The sequence below is a fragment of the Pogona vitticeps genome, chromosome 2 (assembly GCF_051106095.1).
Source record: "Pogona vitticeps strain Pit_001003342236 chromosome 2, PviZW2.1, whole genome shotgun sequence".
NCBI classification, from domain to species: Eukaryota; Metazoa; Chordata; class Lepidosauria; order Squamata; family Agamidae; genus Pogona; species Pogona vitticeps.
In genome coordinates this window covers 27517811-27537723 of record NC_135784.1, presented here as the reverse complement: position 1 = coordinate 27537723, position 19913 = coordinate 27517811, and the positions used below count along the sequence as shown (strand labels likewise).

Genomic DNA, 19913 nt, shown 5'->3' with positions numbered 1-19913 from the left:
AGCCACCAATAGCAGCTGCCACCGCCGACGCCTCTTCCAGGGAAGCGACTCTCTGGCCCTTTTTCTCTCTTGGCACCACCAGCCCAGCCAGTGGTCGCTTCAGCACCCGGCGGTGCTTCCTCTTCCTCCTCCTCTTCCTCCTGCTTCAGCCGCCTTGGCTCTGGAGGCTGCCTGGGCTCGCCTCGCAAAGTTTGCTCCTCTGTTGTGGTGGGGGTAGCTGCTGCTCCTGAGTGTGCCTTTTTTTTTTAGGGGGGCCCTCAGAAGAAGGTTGCCAGACCTCCGTGTGTGTGTTTTTGTGTTTTTGTGCATGTGCGCACACCTGTGTGGCCCCCGCCCCGTTCTGTTTAATTTTGCGGGTACCAGTGGGGGCTTTTCTTCTTTGGCAAGGCGATTCTGTGAGGGATTTTTTAAATTTTATGTCATGCCCTCCACCCCACCCCACTCTGGCTAGGCAGTCGCAGGCGCTCTGTCCCTTCTCCGCTTCTTCGTCCTGCTGCTGCTGGTGGTAGTGAAGAAGAGCCAGAGGAGGTCATGGCTGGCAACGAGGGCTCGCGCGCCCCTCCTCCTCCTCCTCGGAGCCCCAGCTGGGCTAAGGAAACTCATGGGCGGCTTCCTCGGGCTCTTGCTCCGCCTGGCGGAAAATCTGATGCGGCCCAGCCTCGCCCAGACTCTGCCTCCAGGGGCCCTCAAGTAAATTGAGTTTGAGACGCCTGATATAAATGGAATTCTTTAGTTTCCTGGGTTAGCTGAAGTACCTTATATATAAAAGTACTCCAACTAACCTAGGAAACTAAAGAATTTCAACCTGGCTTTTGTGTTATATTTAAAATGCCTCTTGCAATAATCCAACATTTGTACACACACACACACACACACACACACACACACACACACACACACACACACACACACACACACACACACACACACACACACACACACACACACACACACACTTTGACATCGGCTAGTTATGCTGTTCATATCCCCAGTCCCCTTGTATAGGTGTGAAAGCTGGGGAGCAAAGAAAGCTGACAGGAAAAAAGTTAATCCATCTGAAAGATGCTGCTGGAGGAGAGCTTTGTGGATACCCTGGTGATGAACAAATGGGTTCGAGAGCAAATCAAGCCTGAACTATCTCTGGAGGCAAAAATGTTGAAGCTGAGGTTGTCCTACTTTGGGCACTTAAGGAGAACACAGGGTTCTCTGGAAAAGACAATAATATTATCAGGAAAGGTGGAAAGCCGCAGAAAAAGAAGACCAACATATGAGGTGGACTGGCTCTTGAAAGGAAGCCACAGGCTTGAATCTACAAGAGAGGAGCAGAGTTGTTGAAGATAGGACTTCTCGGAGAGCCCTCATGCATGCGGCTGCCAGATGAAGCTCAGTTTTATCTTGATGCTCATATTTTTATGTATGTATGTATGTATGTATGTATGTATGTATGTATGTATGTATGTATGTATGTATGTATGTATGTATGTATGTATGTATGTGTGCGTTTGTTTGTTTGTTTGTTTGTTTGTTTATTTGATTTTTATTCCGCCCATCTGGTCTATTCGACCACTCTGAGGCGGCTTCCAATATAACATAGACAATTAATAAAAACACATAGTGTAGTTACATAAATCTTCAAATGAGGATGTAAAAGCAAGAAAAGAGAGTAAAAAAATAACTAAAGGAAAAATGAGAAGAAAGAATCAAGTGTTGACTGGAGGGAAGGCAGCATACCAACGACAACAAAGTTATGCTGATGTTTCCAAAAAAGCCAAGCCCCGTTTGTCCCCTTCAGAGCGTCATGCTGCTGATGGCCGTTAGGAGTCTCTTTGGAGTCAGAAGCAGGTCAGGAAGAAACGAAACTAAAATTGGAAGGAAGGCAAGAAGAGAAGGAGACACCGTGATGGCGGCTGAGGGTCTGGTCGAGGAGTTCTGTGATGAAATCACATGTCCCATCTGCCTGTCCTCTTTCCAAGATCCAGTCATTCTTGTGGAGTGCGGGCACAATTTCTGCCGAGCCTGCCTCACCGGATGCTGGGACGAGGCGGAGGGCTGCTGCCCTTACTGCAGGCGACGGGTTTCGACCGAGAGCTTCAGGGCCAACCGACAGCTGGGGAATCTGGCAGGGCTGGTCAAGAGACTCCAGGAGAGGAGGGAAGCCGACGTGGAGAGAGGAGTCTGCCTCAGGCACCAGGAGCCCCTCAAACTCTACTGCAAGGACGATGGAGCCCCCATCTGCGTGGTGTGCGACCGGTCCAAGGAGCACCGAACACACGAGGTGGTCCCTGCCGAGGAGGCGGCAGAAACCTACAAGGTAGGCACGTGTGAATGTGAGATCGCGCCCCAGAGGGCAAGCATAAACAGGCAGGAAAAACCTTTAAAATGTAAATGTTTTAAAAATTGTTTTTTTTAACAGTGGCTTTTCATTTGAATAGATGTTTACTTGTTCTTAATATGATGTTTATATAGATGTATAATGTGTGTGTAAGTGTAATATAAATAATACACACACACAAACACACACACAGTATATAAATGTAAGCTACCTTGGGCCCCTTTTAAGGATCAAAGTATAGACAGACAGACAGACAGACAGACAGATAGATAGATAGATAGATAGATAGATAGATAGATAGATAGATAGATAGATAGATAGATGGTACAGTATTTTTTAAAACTCTTGTTCATTTTATAGCTTTAGTTGTGAGCTGCCTTAGGTTCCTTATGGGAAGAAAAGTGGAATAGATAGACAGACACACCTGCTCCACAAACTCAATCTTTTTCATGGGAATGCATGGTTTATTAAGGCCCAAGTCTGCTGATAAGGGAAATGCCCAACTCGAGTGCCACCCCTGCTATACATGTGGAATGTCCCAGTTTCTCTAGTTAGAAAGACTATGGATAACCGGTGAAAGAAAATGTATGTTATCCTGGACAGCTGCTGCCAGTTAGACAAGGCAAGACCTGATGCTAGTAAGAGAATAAATCACCTGGCTGCCTGTAGGGGAGCTTGCTTTGTGCTTCAGATTTTGGGTTGTGTTTGATTTTCCCCAGTAAGAAATGGAAAGGCCCCTCAGGAACACGGTGGCCTATCTCGCCATCAGATCAGGGATGATTTTCTACAGAAAACAATTCTGCTTATCAGAAGCCCTAAAAAGGCTAAATCCTTGTCCTTTCCTGCTTTTCTATTTTGTTTCTTTTAACACAGGAAGTAGTGAAGATCCACCAAAAATCTCTGGAAAAAGAGAGAAAGAAACTTGTGGATGAAAAGCTGGCTGAAGAGCAGAAGTGCCAGATGTATCTGGTAGGTGTGTTTCACTGTTACGTATTGTAGATACGCTCCCAGAATGCTTTGGACAATATGGCCAGTGTCCAGGCTGGCTGGGAAGTTCTGGGAGTTGTAGTCTGAAAGGTTGAGAATGTCCAAGTACATCTATATGTTGATGAGACCTGGCTGGTAGACTCTTCCAGACACACATACTATTGATCTTTCTATTAGAACTGCAGAATGACTTCCTTAGCAATATAATGAAACATACTATGTTTTTCCATTTATTAGATGACCCGATGTATAAGATGACCCCCACTTTTCCAGCCCCAAATAAGAAAATTTGTTCGCTGCTTCCTCCCTTCACTTTCTAAGCCCCATGAAAGCAGGAACAAAGGACTGCGGAAGAGGAGGGGTAAAGCAGTGATGAAAGGGCTGCAGGGTTGCAACCCTTTGATCTTGAAGCCCTTTCATCACTGTTTTACCCCTCCAATTCCTTTGATTCCTTCCCCCCCCTTCCGTGTATAAGATGACCCTCAATTTTTTAGTCTAAAGATTTTAGATAAAAGTATCATCCTATACATGGAAAAATACGGTATTCCTTAACAATATAATGGACTGATTGCCACATGTAAATTTATCAATCAGAATCCTGTTGCTGGTTTATGCCCACATAAAATAAAATAGGTAAGTCTTGCTGGCCAGTTGCCACTCATCAACAAGGCGCTGGTTGCATTCATGGGCGTGTGCCCAATCACAAGGCTAGGAATGCAAACAGAATCTTGTTAATGAGCAGCAATCTGCCAACAAGTTTGACATGATTTCTCTCCTGCAAGTGTAAACCCCCAATGAAATTCCAGACATTACTTGATGAGCACAATAATTACGTGATGATTTCGGGGTCTTTCAAATGGCAAAATAATTCCAGCTGCAGTTTCTGTTTGTTTGTGATTTGGTGCGGATTAAGGTAGGGCTTACTGCTTCTGGTATCCAGGTTGCGCTGAGATAATTGCCTCTCATTATATGTTTCTACTAATGTGTTAGAACTTCATTTTCACAACTTTTAAAAATGTAATTGTGTGTGAGAGAGTGGTAGGGCTATGAGATAGCGGTGCCAGATAGAAACAAGAAAAAGGGGATCTTCCATGTAAATCTGCTGAAAGAATGGAAAGAAATGGAAGCCCTATTGGGAGAGGTAGGAGAAGAGAACTTTGGCCCGGAGGCCACAGGTTGCTTGCAGAAAAATCTTGAGCTTATCCTTGACGAGGAATTAGACGAAGGATAACAACAAGTGAGGGAGTTAGAACAAGAATTTCAGCATGTCTTCTCAGGATCCCCAGACTATACCACATTAATTGAGCATCCTATCAAAACACCTCTACAGGTAGTAGTGAGATCTGGAGGTAGAAATTGCCTCACCACTTAAAATAGACCATAAATAAAGAAGTTGAGGAAATGTTGGAATTAGGGGTAACAGAACTATCACACAGCCCTTAGGTTTCCAAGTGGAAAAAGGAAAAATACAACCCATATCAGAGAAGGTAGATAAAGCAACTAGGCAGGCAGTCCCTCAGACTAAGCAAGACGTACAACAATTTCTAGGATTGGCAGGCTACTACCACCAGTTTGTACCCAATTTCACGGAGATAGCGGCACCTTTAACAGATTTGACTAATATTTATTTATTTATTTATTTATTGGATTTATATACCGCCCCATAGCGCTACAAGCACTCTCCGGGCGGTTTACAATTTTAATTATAAAGGCTACACATTGCCCCCCCAGCAAGCTGGGTACTCATTTTACCGACCTCGGAAGGATGGAAGGCTGAGTCAACCTTGAGCCGGCTACCTGGGATTTGAACCCCAGGTCGTGAGCACAGTTTTAGCTGCAGTACAGCGTTTTAAGCACTGCGCCACGAGGCAAGAAAAAGAAGACTAATAGAATATTGTGGTGTGCGACTGAACAAGAAGCATTTGAGAAATTGAAAGGGATATTAGCCGAATTACCCAGTAGATATGCTCCCGACTTTAACCTAACTTTTATTGTACAGACACACGCTTCAGATAGGGGAATAGGAGCTGTACTGTCTCAAAAGAAAGGCGAGGTGGAGTATCCTGTGATGTATTTAAGTAAGAAACTGAATAATAGAGAATGGAAATATGCAGCCAGAGAGAAGGAAGCCTTAGCAGCCAAGTGGGCAATGCTAACCCTTAGGTATTACTTGCTAGGAGCTCCTTTCACTCTTGTTACCAATCATGCGCCTTTGCCATGGTCAAATAGGATGAAGGATACTAACCCTAGGCTAACACATTGGTATTTGAGCCTCCAACCATATACCTTTAAAGTGAAAAATAAGAAGGGGAGTGCACACGCTAACGCAGATTATTTTTCCTGACAGGGAGACAAGGGTGCGGAAACTGAAGAGAGGACGGCCCACTCATCATGGGGGGCGTGTGAGAGAGAGTATGTTAGTGAGCTGTCTTCAATCCAAAATGTGCAGGAGGAAGTGTACAGATGCATAGAAGGGATACTTATAGATATAGGAGAAGAAGTGATGACAGAAAGAAGGGCTATGGAGGTGTGCTTGTCAGGAGATCAAGGGGAGGAGAAAGGGGAGGAGCGTGATTTGATAGTATGGGAGGAGGTAATAAAAGAGGGAGATGTTACATGGGAATTTAGTATTCAAACGGAACAACAGAAGGGAGAGACAAGAGATTGTGCTATACAGACCGAGAGAGAGGAAGAAGCCTGGGCTAAGGTCGGTAATCTCTTGAAATACTTCCCCAATTTAAATACTGGAGGGGGATTGCTACCCGATCCGGAGCCACATAAGGCAGAGAAGACCGTAGTGGTCTACCCCTGCAACCAAGGTGGGGGGAGGAGAGCGATTCGTCCCAGTCCCTCTTACAACATTCCACCTCTAGAAGGGGACTGGGCGAGACACCCTTGTTGTGGGACAGTTTGCACGGTCAGGAGTACCCCACTGAGAAGAATGACGGACCGAGAGTGATTTGGTCCAGCCCCAATGTGAGGAGTGAAGTGTTAACTCCCGGGACTAAAGTTATAAGTTAGAACACTTTACCAGAACTAAGTTGCTTGGACTCATTTGATCTAGTTAATTTGGATGTTGGAGTTAATAAAGTTGAATCAGTTGAATTTTTAAAATCGCCTCCGTCTCTTATTCCCGCCAAAATGAGGGAACCATCACCAAAACATGAAGACCCTAATCACAGTAATTTAATTTAATTTCTATTTCCTGAGCTGTTTGAAAGCAAGGAGCCTCTCTGCCAGCAATGAACTTTGCTTGAAAGCACCATAGTACTAAACTGTACAACCTGGAACAAACCCTGGAGCCAGATAAATCATTGCTTCAGCAGAGACAAAAAAGGCAGGGGAACAGTCACTGGATGTACCAGATTGAGCCATCTATCATCTGGAGGGCAGGAAAAACACCCAAACCGTGTAAAACCTGGTACTCTTGCAGGAATGTTTGACCTATGTGGAGGACCCCTCAGATATGTGAATGAGCCACTACAGAGTGGTATCCCTTACATGGGTGAGCCTGTTCTTGTGTCTGCTGAAGTCCTTTGGTTTTGAAGGGAGGTGGTCCTCCCAGTTAGCAACACATTTCCAGGGACTGGCAAGTCATACTAAAAAACATCCAGCGGCATTTCTCCATGTATGAACTAGTCGTGAGAGAGAAGCTCTGCCTGAAGAATAGCTAGGGCTCGACATTCTCCAAGCACATAATGTGAGTTCCATTGATTCAGTGGGTCTACTCTAGTTGTGATTTGCTACTGGACTTCAGCCAATATCTCACCTTTGCATTCCCATCCCCACTTTTGTTGCGTTTTCCCACTCCAGGCACGCTTTAAATCATTGGCAGGTATGGTCAAGATTACCTTTGAACAACAGCGCACGTTCCTGGAGGAGAAAGAGCACCTCCTCCTGACTCAGCTGAGAGATCTCCTGATTGAGTTCAAGAAGAGGAAAGAAGAAAATATTCTCAGACTCTCAGAGGATATTTCCCATCTGGGTGGCCAAATCACTGAGATGGAAGAGAAATGCCAGCAGCCACTAAGTAAATTTCTGCAGGTGAGATATTAGCCAAAGTTGCTTTGCAGGTCCTTGGGACTGACAATTCTTTCAGAATAGAAAGGGGATGATTTGAAGGGGTTCCCTCTACCTTTTCAGCCCTCCCATGGCTCACATTGCAGCAACCCATCCTCCTTTCTTCTTCCCCCCTTCTTTTTTCATCCATTGCCATCATCCTATACCTTTTCTGCCCTGTCTCTCTTTTTCTCTGTGTCTCTGTTGTAGAAGCCCAAGATGGCAATGGTGATCAGTAGTGACTCCAGCTCCACAGGTGCAGTGAATCCATTCCAGGTTTTAATCTTCACCTTCCATGAGTCAATCTTTTGCAAGGCAATGTTATTTTACATTGACCTTGCTTTCAAAGTGGGCTGGAGAGCTGGCTGATTTTTTTTCAGTTGACTTTTAGTAAGTCAAACCTCAGTTTTCAAGCACAGTATGTATTTCCAAGATTGCATTTTTTTTACATTCTCCCTAATTATTTTAGCACCTTATCCATACTAATTTCCCAACCTTGACAATCCCACTTTAGGCAGGAGGGAGCCACTTAGCTGCACCACACAGAAGAACTGAGATATGTCATTGGGCTGTGTGGCTGAGACATCTTGTTTTTATCTTTCTTTCAGGACATTAGAAGCACTTTGTCCAGGTACGTAGTCAACTCTTTTTCCTTCGCTTAATATCTGCCATAGAATCATAAAATGGACCTGAAAGGGGCCTCTAAGGCCATGGGGTCCAACCCCCTGCTCAAGGCAAGAATCCAAATCAAAGCAGATCTGACAGATGGTGGTCCAATTGTCTCTTGAATGCCTTTGGTTTAGAGACCCACCCCTTTTCCTGAAGAAGAAGCTGGGATGACATTTTATTTGGTGAGATATTTTCTTCTAGGCTGACCTTTGTTCTCCCTGACCTCGTGGTCTGAGGGGGCGGGCTTCTGGCTTTAAATGAGTGCGAGCAGAAATTCTCTGATTCTATTTTTGACTCTAATCTGGTAAATAGGAAAACCAAATAGCATTGCATACACCTGATTTAGGGGTAGGATCAGACTTCTTCTCTTTTTTAATTCACTGACCAATCAGTCGAGATGGAGAGTGCAGGACCTGTTGCACTTGGAACACCAGTGGCATGTTTGTTTTTTTGCCAATGAGGTGACTGTGTAGAAATGCTCTGTTAGTTGGTGGTCATCTTGGAAAACAATTTCCGCACTATTAAAGAGCAGGCCGGGTAGGTGGGGCTCGTCAGCCTTGGAAGGCAGCCCATCTAAGAGAAGAAAAACTCTGATTTCAAACCTCCACTGCCTTGTGGCTATATCCATTGATGGAAAAGGCTTCAGGAGTTAACCTTGAGGCAAAATCCGGAGCTGGAGTCCCGGAGGCAGCATGTGTCGTTCTGCCAACTCCTGCGACATTGCTGGAACCAGTTGTATTGGCTCTTACCTTTCCACTGGACCATTTCAGCAATGTGGAGAGGGGGGATTTGCTGCTTGGGTAACAGCCTATCCTCCATATTATTTCACCTTGGCTTTGTGCTCTGGAGAGAACACTCCAGGTTCGCATACAGCATTGAAACAACATGGGAAGTAGCAGTTACTGGTTATAACTCTGCTCGATTGGCGTAGAGCATGACACCAGGGACTACTTCCGATGGTGGGAGAGGTCATTGCACCTCACTTGGTAGCTACCACTTGCCTTAAGCTGGGCAGTCCCCAGCCAGTAAGGTGCTACCTCACCATGGTCTGTTAACCTCACGGGGTGCGTGGGGTTTAGGTGAAACCCAACAAGCAGATTGATAATCCTGCACCATGCAACAACCATAAGAAAACTTCTGCCTTAAAGCTGGGCATCTGGAATGTTCGGACAATGACCCCTGGCTTTTCTGATGACCTGCAGGAAATAGACAACGTGCACGATACAGCAAGAGATGAGATTGCCAGACTCAGGATCTGTCAAAGAAAAAAACTTCTCATTCTTCTGGCAGGGAAAACCATTGAATGAGACCAGGGAACATGGTGTTGGCTTTGCGGTCCGAAATACTCTGCTGAGATCCATTGTTCCACCTACTGTGGGGAGTGAAAGAATCCTGTCTGCAGCTCCACTCATCAGTGGGACCGGTCACCCTCATCAGTGCACATATACACCAATACTGTCATCCACAAAGGAAGTCAAAGACAAACTATGACGATCTGGCAGCTACTATCAAAAAAATCCTCAAGAGAGAGCTACTGTTCATTCACGGACACTTTAACGCTAGAGTTGGTGCTGATCACTATTCTTGGCCCACTTCTCTAGGCCAGTTTGGCATTGGGAAGATGAACAAAAATGGCCAACGCTTGCTGGAGTTTTGCTGTTATTATGGTCTTTGTGTCACCAATACCTTCTTTAATACGAAGCTTCAACACAGAATGAATTGCTTTAGCAAGGCCTGGATTAACAATCTGCCTGAAGAAAGCACAAGTCATGGGTCGGGGCATGGACTGACCTCCCTCTATTACCATCTCCACACAAGAATTGGATGTTCTTCATGACTTTGTGTACCTTGGCTCAACAATCTCTGACACTGTCTCGCTAGCTGTCCGGCTGGATAAACACATTGGCAAAGCAGTTACCATGTTCTCTAGACTCACAAAGAGAGTATGTATGACTCAATAAGAAGCTGACGGCATACACCAAGATACAGGTCTATAGAGCCTGTGTCCTGAGCACACTCCTGTACTGCAGTGAGTCCTGGACCCTTTGTGCACGGCAGGAGAGGAAGCTGAACACGTTCCATATGCGTTGTCTCCGACGGATTTTTGGTATCACCTGGCAGGACAAAGTTCCCGATAGAGTAGTCCTAGAATGAGCTGGAATTTTTAGCATGTATACATTACTGAAACAGTGATGTCTACATTGGCTTGGGCATGTTGTGACAATGGCTGACGGTCGGATTCCGAAAGATCTCCTGTCTGGAGAATTACTGCAGGGAAATAGCCGCAAGGATATCTGTAAGCGGGATCTGAAGGGCTTAGGAATGGACCTGAACAGATGGGAAACCTTGACATCTGAGTGTTCAGACTAGATTTTGAAGAGACACTGGTCCAGCAGGCCAAGGCAAAGAGGCAGCCCTGAACCCAGCAAAATCAGGGAGCTGGACAGGGGACAGATTGTATTTACCTAATTTTTAGACCTGCTAAGGACTAGACGATTTTTTAATGTCCTGATTAGAGATGGGGGCTATTTGTATTTGTATATGAATATTTATTTATTTATTTATTTATTTATTTATTTATTTATTTATTTATTTATTTAATATCCTGCCCATTTAGACTACATCTATTTACAATAAAATAGCATAAAACCATAATTAAAAGGAACAATTTAAACAGCAATATTGGTAACATTCAAGATGGAAAGATAGAAATCAGTACAGACAGTGGAAGGAAAAATAAAAATCAGGAAGTGAAATGGGGGAAGGCTTGCCTAAAGGGCCAGGTCTTCAGTTGGCTCTTAAAATAGCCTCACACAGGTGACGATAATGAGGGTCCGGCCCCCTGGGACCAGACCGTCCACTCACAATTCTGCCGCTGCTACTGGCTCCACGGTGCCTTCCTATCACTCCAGAGCTCGCAATTGGTGAGCCACTCTTTGATCTGGTAGGGAGGCCTGTTGTCCCGCCTCCTGCCAGGATTGGCTCGCCAAATGTGACCTTCAGAGTGATAGGAAGGCACCGAGAAGCCAGTAGCAATGGCAGAATTGTGAGTGGACAGTCTGGCCTCAGGGGGCCGAACCCTCATTATCACCATCTGTGTGGGGGTACAGTGGTGCCTCGCATTACGATGTTAATTCGTTCCAGCAAAATTGCTGTAGAATGAAAACATCGTAAAGCGAAATTGAAAAGCCCATAGAAACGCATTAAAGACTGATTAATGTGTTCCTACGGGCTTGAAACTCACCGTCCAGCGAAGATCCTCCATAGCGCGGCCATTTTCGCTGCCTGTGCAGCGAGGAATCCATCCCAGAAAACAGCGGGGAGCCAATTTTTTAACCCGGTGGCCATTTTGAAACCGCTGATCAGCTGGCCGAAAATCATCGTTTTGCAAGAATCGGTTCCCGAAGCAGGGAACCGATCATCGCAAAGTAAAATTCCCCCATAGGAAACATTGTTTTGCGATCGCTTTTGCGATCGCAAAAACTTCGTCGTAATGCGATTTCGTCGTAAAATGGAGCGCTCGTCTTGCGAGGCACCACTGTATTTTTATATGAATACCCCCATCTCTAGTCCTGATATGTAAAACCATAGAATTCAAAGAGAGTGTAGTTTTCACATGACTGTATGTCTCTTCTTTTCTCTCAAAGAGCAAGAAGGGAACTACTGAAAGACGAAATAATTTACGTTTAGATCTTACAATGGGAAGGGGAGAAAACAGGTAGTCAAACACTTCTTCATAAGCAACAAAACTCTATTTCTTTCCTAAAACTGGCAACAGTGTGGATAATAGATCAGAAAAGTTGAAAAAACTTAGTTTAAATCCTTTGCAATAATTAAAACTTCTAAAACAATTTATTGAGATTATATAGACCAAAATACTGACAACTGAGGCATGAAATCCTAAGTTTTAACCCAGTGCCAAAATAGACATGGTCTTGGCACCAGCCAAGCTTCTAATTTAGTGATTCCCAAACCTGGGATCTCCAGATGTTCTTGGACTAAAACCTCTAGAAGCCTTCACCAGTAGTTATGCTGGCCAGGATTTCTGGAAGTCGTAATTCAAGAAGCTCTGGGGACCCAAGGTTGGTATCACTGGTCTAAGGGAGGGCATTCCATAATGGGGGTGTTACTGCTGAGAAAGTCCTACCTCATATCTTCACATAATGTACTACTCTCAATGGTGGGACCCATAGCAGGGATCCCCCTGCATATCTTAATGATCAGGCAGGTCTATAAGAGGACAGGTGCTCCTTAAATATCTTAGGTTCCAAGCCATTTGCAACTTTCAGCAGGTATAGCTTGTCACGCAAAGGAGACATTGCTCCTTATATACATTAATTAAAGTTTTTTGGGGGGTGCCCTCTTTTTCATGGAGCTACACTACCAAAGGTTGGTCTAGAGAAGACAAAGCCCAAAAAGATACATGCTTGAGGTGGCAGACTAAGTAGATATTCAGGCAAGGATCTTCTTTAAAATAAGGGGGTGATTCTGCTGTTTCAGGACTGCAGTGTTGGAGGTGGGTCAATTTTTGTTAACCCTTCCTCAGTTTTAGTTTTCTACTTTATAGATATGAAGGGAAAAGGCAAGTGAGACAGCTGGTGGAGGATTCTCCAGAACTGGAAGAGAAGATCAGAGACTGCGTTCAGACAAATGTTGTTGTAATGAAGGCCATGAAAAAATGCAAAGGTACTGGAGAAGAATCTTCCTGAGGAAGTTTTTTTTTTACTACACAGTTAATAATAATAATAATTGTGTGCCACCAATTCAATTCTGTCTTATAGAAACCCTTTCCGGTTTTGTTTTGTTTTTAAAGTAGACAGTGATCAGAAGGGGTTTATAATACCTTTCTTCTTCTGGGGGTGCTCTAGGATTGTGTAGCTTTACTCCCGAAAGACACAGTGGGGAATTGAACTCCCAATCTCTGGCACCACAACCCAGATACTTAACTCGCTGAACTATCTGGTCAGAGAGGATGTATGCTACTTAGGACCAATTTTCACCTCTTTCTTCAAGATACTGTGCTTCTCTGTGGTAGCCTTCTTCAGCCTGGTGCCTCCCAGTTCCTTTGAACTACAACACTAGTCAAGGTGTGAAATGTTGTATGTATAGAGTGCTGAACTAATTAAGGGGGATGTAGAAGAAGCAACCCTGAAAATGTATGTTATATTATTTAAAATGAGAGTCGAACAGCAGTTTACCCAAAGTCTCTGCAAAACGATCAGCCAGCTCTCCCACCAAATCAGGAAGCAAAGTCACTGTATAACAGCATTGCCTTCCAAAAGAACCTCTTTCGTGGCTGACAACCAAGCATGAATGAAACAAGTGAGGAAAAATACTTGGTATTTGAGCAAGTTAGTCCCCCGGCAACTAGACCCATAACATTTTGCTTACCAAATAAAATAAGAGACAAGCAACTTATACCCAATGTAACCTACTAGCCTAGCAAGTGTGAACACCGAGAGTCAAAATAATATTTGTCATCATGGTAGCAACATCCCAGATTCTGATTTACAGGAATTGTGTGTGTGTTTTTTAACAAGCAACATAAGTTTCCAATATAATTCTTTTACTGTTTATCAAGCGCCAGTAAGTTATCAGCATTAAAAAAAAAACACAGCCAGCTTCATAGTCCAGGATTACTTGGATCTTCCTCGCTCCTGTCTCAAGGTCAAGGGAGTGGATTCAGGGAAGGCAAAAGTTAAGAGCTGACAAGATGTGGATGGATAATTTCCCTACAGCCCAGATGCCTTCGTTAGGACTGGGGCTGATCCCTTCCCTTCCTAAATGCTGGCTGTGATGAACACATGCTTCTGATGTTTACTTTATTGCTCTAAGAATTTCTGTAGAGGCTCTTGGGAAAATGCTCAGGCATCAGCCTTATTGAGCTGACACATCTCAGGTTGTTGGCTTGGGGTGTGTGTGTGTTGTAGTCTAACGTATCTGAAAGTTCGCACGTCGGAGAAGGCCAGCTGTTTCTGCGGGTGAACATGTCAATGAGAGATGGAGATAGTGGTATGTTTTCTTGCCTCTCTTTAGCCGTACATTCATGTGTAGTAGAGGTGGGCACGAACCATCGGTTCATCCTTTGGACAAGTAGGTGTTTGGTGATTCCCAGTCCCGTCCTCTGGCAGACGCCCACTTGGAGAGGGTGCGCTTACTTCCCCAGCCTCATCCGCTGGGTGGTCACCCTCAAGAGGAGGTGGGGCTGGGAACCACCAAACATCTGTTCATCCAAAAAGAAAAGCCCAACAACCCAGCCCGAACCCGCCCATCTCTAATGTGTATCTTTTGGCCAAGCTAGCAATAAGACTTAAAAAAAGTTTCAACAGGAAATCTCCTTGTTCCAATTTCCTCTTTCCTGCTTAGCTGCAGCCAGTGTCCATTATTTATTCTAAAATCATTCACTTTTCATTTAAGTATTTATAAGTATTTACATTGGGTATTGATAGCTCGCATGTAGCACAATTTAGCTTTGTATGCAACATTGTTGCTGTTATGTGCTATCCAACTTACGGAGACCCAGTGAAGTAGCGACTTCTAAAATATGTACCATGACTTGATTCTAAAATAATCCATTCTTTTCCCCCCATCACAGAGTCTCTGAATGAAGCACTGAACAAAGGTAATTACCTCCCAAGACTAAAGGAGATGGGTGATTTCTTTGAATCTTTTTTTTTGTGATGGGGGAGTGTTAGAGAAAGGGTTTGAAGAACAAGGAAAAGGAGCTTAAATCAATCAGCATGAAGGCTATCTGCATGGAATAAAAAAAACTGGATGCAGAGCTTGTTGCAAAATGGTGTATATAGGGCTGAAGAGGCAGCTGCCTACATGTAGGGTTAAACTTTTTAAATTTGTAAAATTTAAAAAATTTAAAAACTGCATTATTTCTGGTTTGGCAACATTTTGCAATCATCTGCTCCAACTGGACTCAACCCTATTAATTAATTAATTAATTAATTAATTAATTAATTAATTATAAATAAATAAATAAATAAATAAATAAATAAATAAATAAATAAATAAATAAATAAATAAATAAATAAATATTTGTGTGTTTCTCCTTCAGTGAAAGTGACTCTGGATCCCAAAACAGCAAATCCCCGGCTTATTTTGTCTGAGAATCAGAAGAAGGCGAGATGGGAAATCGTACGTCAAAACCTGCCTGACAACCCTGAGAGGTTTGATGTCATGCCGTGCGTGTTGGGCTGCGAGGGATTTTGCTCAGGAAGACGATGGTGGGAGGTTCGGGTGGACCCAGAAGTGGAGGTAGAGGAGAGAGGATGGATCATGTGGGCCGTGGGCATCACAAGGAAGTCCAGCCTGAGGAAGGGAAGAATCAGCCCCAGTCCTAATGAAGGCATCTGGGCTATAGGGAAGACAAGTTATCCCTTCACATCTTGTCAGCTCTCGGCTTTTGCTTCCCCCGAACCCACTCCCTTGACCTTGAGACAGGAGCTCAGGAAGATCCGAGTAAGTCTGGACTATGAAGATGGCCGTGTGGAATTTTTCGATGCTGATACAGATCACTTGATTTTTACTTTCCCTTCAGCCTCATTTGATGGGGAGAAGGTTTATCCCTATTTTTGGATGGGGTGGGGTGTTCAGTTAACCTGCTGAGACTTGATGAAAACCTCCAGTGCTTCCACTGTCTTAGGAAAGGAGTGAGCAAAGTGGGGCCCATGAGCTGCATACACAGCCCCCACCCCACCCCAAGGCTGTCTTTTAAGTCCCTGGATGCTCCCCCACCAAAAACTCTGAAAGAATTCATCCCGGAGAGGTGGTTTTGCACTACAACAGGGTCCTCCCAACTACTAACACTTCAAAACTTGCACAGAGAGAGAGAGATCTACAAAAATGAAAGAAGTGGCCTTCCAGCAACATTCAGTTTGGGTTTTTCAGGATTTCTGCACCTTTTCAGACCTGGTGTGACCCCTGATGGCACCAAAATTGGCCACTGGGTTTCTCAAGGTGCCTTCCCTGCCCTAAAACTAGGGGAGGATCGGTGCCCTTTATTTGCATATGAAGGTGATGGTGTAGATCAGGTCCCTATGTTTCCGTAGGCTGCTCGCTGTCTTGAACAGAATGCAACAGCTCTTCGTAGGCCAGGAAGTCTCGATAAGAAAAAGTATTGGCATGAGCAGGGTGTGTGTGTGTGTCAGTTTGAGACTGGGATTACAAAGGGGGCAAGTGAAGAGAAGTTGAGGCCCCCCCCACCTCCGAAGATAGCATTCAGGGGGAGAAGGTTGGAGAAGGAACTGAGTTTGTAACTCCTGCTTCACTCCCAATAAAGTTGGAGTTTTCTTAGCCTTCCAGCCTGGAACCCATGGATATCCACACTGGGGAGAAGGTGCCCATCACCCTACGCTCAGAGCAGTTGGCAGTGCTCATAGTTGGACAAGCAACAAGATCAAGGAAAGCCACTTCACTCTTATGGATGCACTGAGAGTATTTCTTGTTTGACTTCTAAGAAAGAAACGTGTAGAACAAACACATGCCAGGAGGAAAGTCCAATTTCTTCTATTGATATATGGCCTCCTTTAAATGTTGCCCACTTGCAGTGGACAAGACTAATTTCCAGAGCCTCACTGAAAATATTCCATGGAAGCTTTCTGGTGGATTTCTGCAACCTTCCTCAACCTTGCACCCTTTAGATCTGTTACAATTCAGCTGCCGTCATTTCTGCCGAGTAATAAATAGCTTCTTTTTAGCACAAAAGGATATGCTCCTGTATCCAGAATCCTTATGGACCAATGGGACAGAATCCAACAGAAGATACTCCACCAACAGAATTTCCCACAAGGAAAGGGTTTACCAGCCTTTTGCAGCCTCAGATTTGCTGCAGAGAGCTGGGAAACCCTCAAGGAGTTCCAAGGCCTGTAGGGTACTCCTGGAGGATAAATACAGTGGTGCCTCACTTAGCGATTGCTTCGTTTAACGATGAAATCGCTTAGCGATGACTTTTGGAGCGATCTTGTGCTGTGTTTAATGATGGTTCCTGTGGGCGATTTTCGCATGGCAATGTTTGGGACCATGCTTCACATAGCGATGACAGTTTGGGTCCCCCTGTTTCGCTTAACGATGGTTTTGACAGCCTCATGTTGGCTGTTTTTTAAATGTTTAAAAATGTTAAAAAACCTTTCGAATGCTTGAAATCATAAGTGCACTTAATAAACCCATTGTTAAACTAATTTGACTTTGTTACGACTCTTTTTAAATTTGTTGTAATTTTCCCCCCATTGAGATGCATTGAATAGGTTTCAATGCATTTCAATTGGGGAACCATGTTTCGCTTAGCGATGTTTCATATGGCGATTTTCGCTTAAGGATGGCAATCCGTTCCCATTGGAACGGATTATCTGGTTTTCAATGCATTTCTACGGGAAACCGTGTTTCGCTTAGCGATGAAATAGCTTAACAGCGATTTTTTGGGAACCAATTGTCATCGTTAAGTGAGGCACCACTGTATCTAGTATTCCAAAGATGCGGATGTGAGGACTAATTTTGTGGCTTAACTATTATGCACTGTAGACTGTATCCACAAACAAAGCTTGCACTGAAATAAAGCGGTTACTCTTTAACCTGCCACCATATTTTCGTTCTTAGTAGATCAGCAGCTGAAGATGAGTGAACAGTATATGCAGCAGCAGCAAGAGAGAGAGGGAGCTTCAAAGCCTGGTCCAGCCTGAAAACAGCTGGCCAATAGGCGATAGGACAACCATCTCCAACTGTTTTAAAACCTGTAACATAGAAGATGAAGCTTGTTTTCTGCAGCTCCATAGTCAGATTGACAATGAGATAAGTAACAGAATCTCCTTCATTGGCATTTTTAAACCAAAGGTTTTATGGTCTAGCTGTGGGTTTCCAGCTTCTCTTATTTTATAAACAACAACTAGAAATCCACCATATCTCTCCCTTAGAAATCAGGACATATGCATGGGCACACACATACACACAGGCAAACACTGGCTCATATATGAGCAGGATAATTTAATCATTACCACCACCACCTTAGAACTGGAAGTGACCCCTATGGATCATCAAGGAGGTAATAACCATGTGCCATCAAATGAATTCTGATTTATGGTGTCTTTTTCAGTTTTTTCCAGGTAGGGAATTCTCAGAAGTGGTTTAGTGTTCCCTTCTTCTGGGGGCGCCCCGGGACTGTGCAGCTTGCCCAGGGCCACACAGGCTGGTTCTACTCCCAAGAGGCACAATGGAGAATCGAACTCTCAGCCTCTGGCTCCACAGCCGGATGCCTAATCCATTGAACTATGAGCAGGATAGATCTGGATTTAAATAAAACCATGTACTGGAATACTTTGAAGTCTCATTAGGATGATGCCAGAATTAAATTCCTGTGTTTCTACAAAAAGTCCATTTTCTGTTTTAAGCTTTAAGCTGGACATAACACTATAAGAGAGGAAAGGCCTCTCATAAATGGGAGAAAAGCTCTGTCAGTGTACAAAATGTTATCAGCCTTTGAAGAAATGCCAAACATAGTAGAGTCTGAGGGGGGAGGGGGTCATTTCTCTGGTGTCTGCAAATCTTGAGGGAAGACGTGTGAATTATGGTGTTTTTCCTCCTGTTACTCTGAAAGGATATAATTGGAAAGGTGAGAGGGGAAAAGTCATGGACAATGTTTGGAAGAAGCTACAGCATTATCCTTGAAGTGAAACCTTAATGGCAAAAATTTAATTTTAGAGCTCATGGCTACAACTTCTGGCCAAAGCACAATCTAATTTTTTTAAAAAATCATCTTGATTTAATTTTAAAATTCAAATCATGATTGAAATCAGCTTAAGTTTGACTTAAAACAATTACAGTAGATTTAAAACAGTTGTTGATTTTTATACACCCTCGGCCAAATTCTGGGGTTTGCACACTTCTTCCCCTTGTCTTGCACTATGATTTTTGAATGACCCTAGACTGAGGAGTCCTGGAGTATTAAAAGTTCTGCATCTACTTGTGGAAATTCACTTCCTCCAAAGGAAGGAATCGACTGCCTGTAAGTTTTGGATTTCACTGCATTCTCCAGGATTAACACAGCCACATCGCTTTGGATCGCTTGCTTTGGCACACTGGAAGTCACTATACATTTATTTTGTTCCAAAATCCAGTTTCTGCTGAAACTCAAACGAAGTACAGTGGTGCCCCGCATAGCGAGGTTAATCCGTTCCGGATTAACCCTCGCTATGCGGAATCGTTGCTAAACGGGTAGGGAAAAGGTATTGAAACGCATTAAACTTCCAATACCTTGCTTACTTACCCGTTCAGCGAGGATTCCCCTTGCCGGCAGCCATTTTCGCGCCCTCGCTAAATGGCCGCCGCAATACCCGATCTTCGCAATGCGGGTTTTCCCCATTGCGAAGATCGGGTACGTTTCCGTATAGCGATCCCGAAAAAGGGATCGCTATACGGAAACATCGCTATACGGTGCACTCGCTAAACGAGGCACCACTGTAACATTTGGCAGTGAATGCTGCAAGTTAAGAAATCATCGTAGGCATTATTTGTTATGCAATCAGTTGTGTGACAACAGATCATGTCTACGTTAACTTCGTAGCTTGCAGGAGTTTGCTGTTCAAAGTCATGCCATTTACGTCGATCACCCCAGTCCCCTGAATGACGGCCGCGAGAAAAAAACACGGAAGGGAGCTACGTTGACTCCATGGATTGTTCCCCACGAGGCAAGGTAGCCTCAGCAGAAGAGACGGGGGAAGTGAGTACCTCTCTTCTGCCCTTCCAGCCTTCGCTCCATTTTTCCTCCCGATGCAGACCTCCTTCCTCGGGAGTCAGCCGGGCAAGCTTACTCGCGAGAAAACCGGATAAACGCTGCGCAGCATGGACTCGAAGCATGATCACCATT

The 19913-nt window shown here is 44.2% G+C and overlaps 1 protein-coding gene across 3 annotated transcripts; it reads left to right on the top strand.

Annotated features, from left to right (window-relative positions):
- The first annotated feature begins 1504 nt into the window (after nt 1–1504).
- Nucleotides 1505–18419, top strand: LOC110070252 (zinc finger protein RFP). 3 transcript variants are annotated; one of them, XM_072989063.2, is made up of 8 exons: nt 1505–2311; nt 3206–3301; nt 7133–7363; nt 7987–8009; nt 12615–12733; nt 14643–14669; nt 15114–15225; nt 18144–18419. In XM_072989063.2, the coding sequence occupies exons 1-8, from the start codon at nt 1748–1750 to the stop codon at nt 18313–18315; spliced, it is 1344 nt and encodes a 447-aa protein (XP_072845164.2). In that variant the 5' UTR covers nt 1505–1747; the 3' UTR covers nt 18316–18419. The 3 variants fall into 3 exon arrangements, with proteins under 3 accessions (XP_072845164.2, XP_078244782.1, XP_072845163.2); XM_078388656.1 differs by lacking the exon at nt 18144–18419 and adding an exon at nt 17651–18131 and having other exon boundaries at nt 1510–2311; XM_072989062.2 differs by lacking the exon at nt 18144–18419 and having other exon boundaries at nt 1515–2311; nt 15114–17630.
- The last annotated feature ends 1494 nt before the right edge of the window (nt 18420–19913 follow it).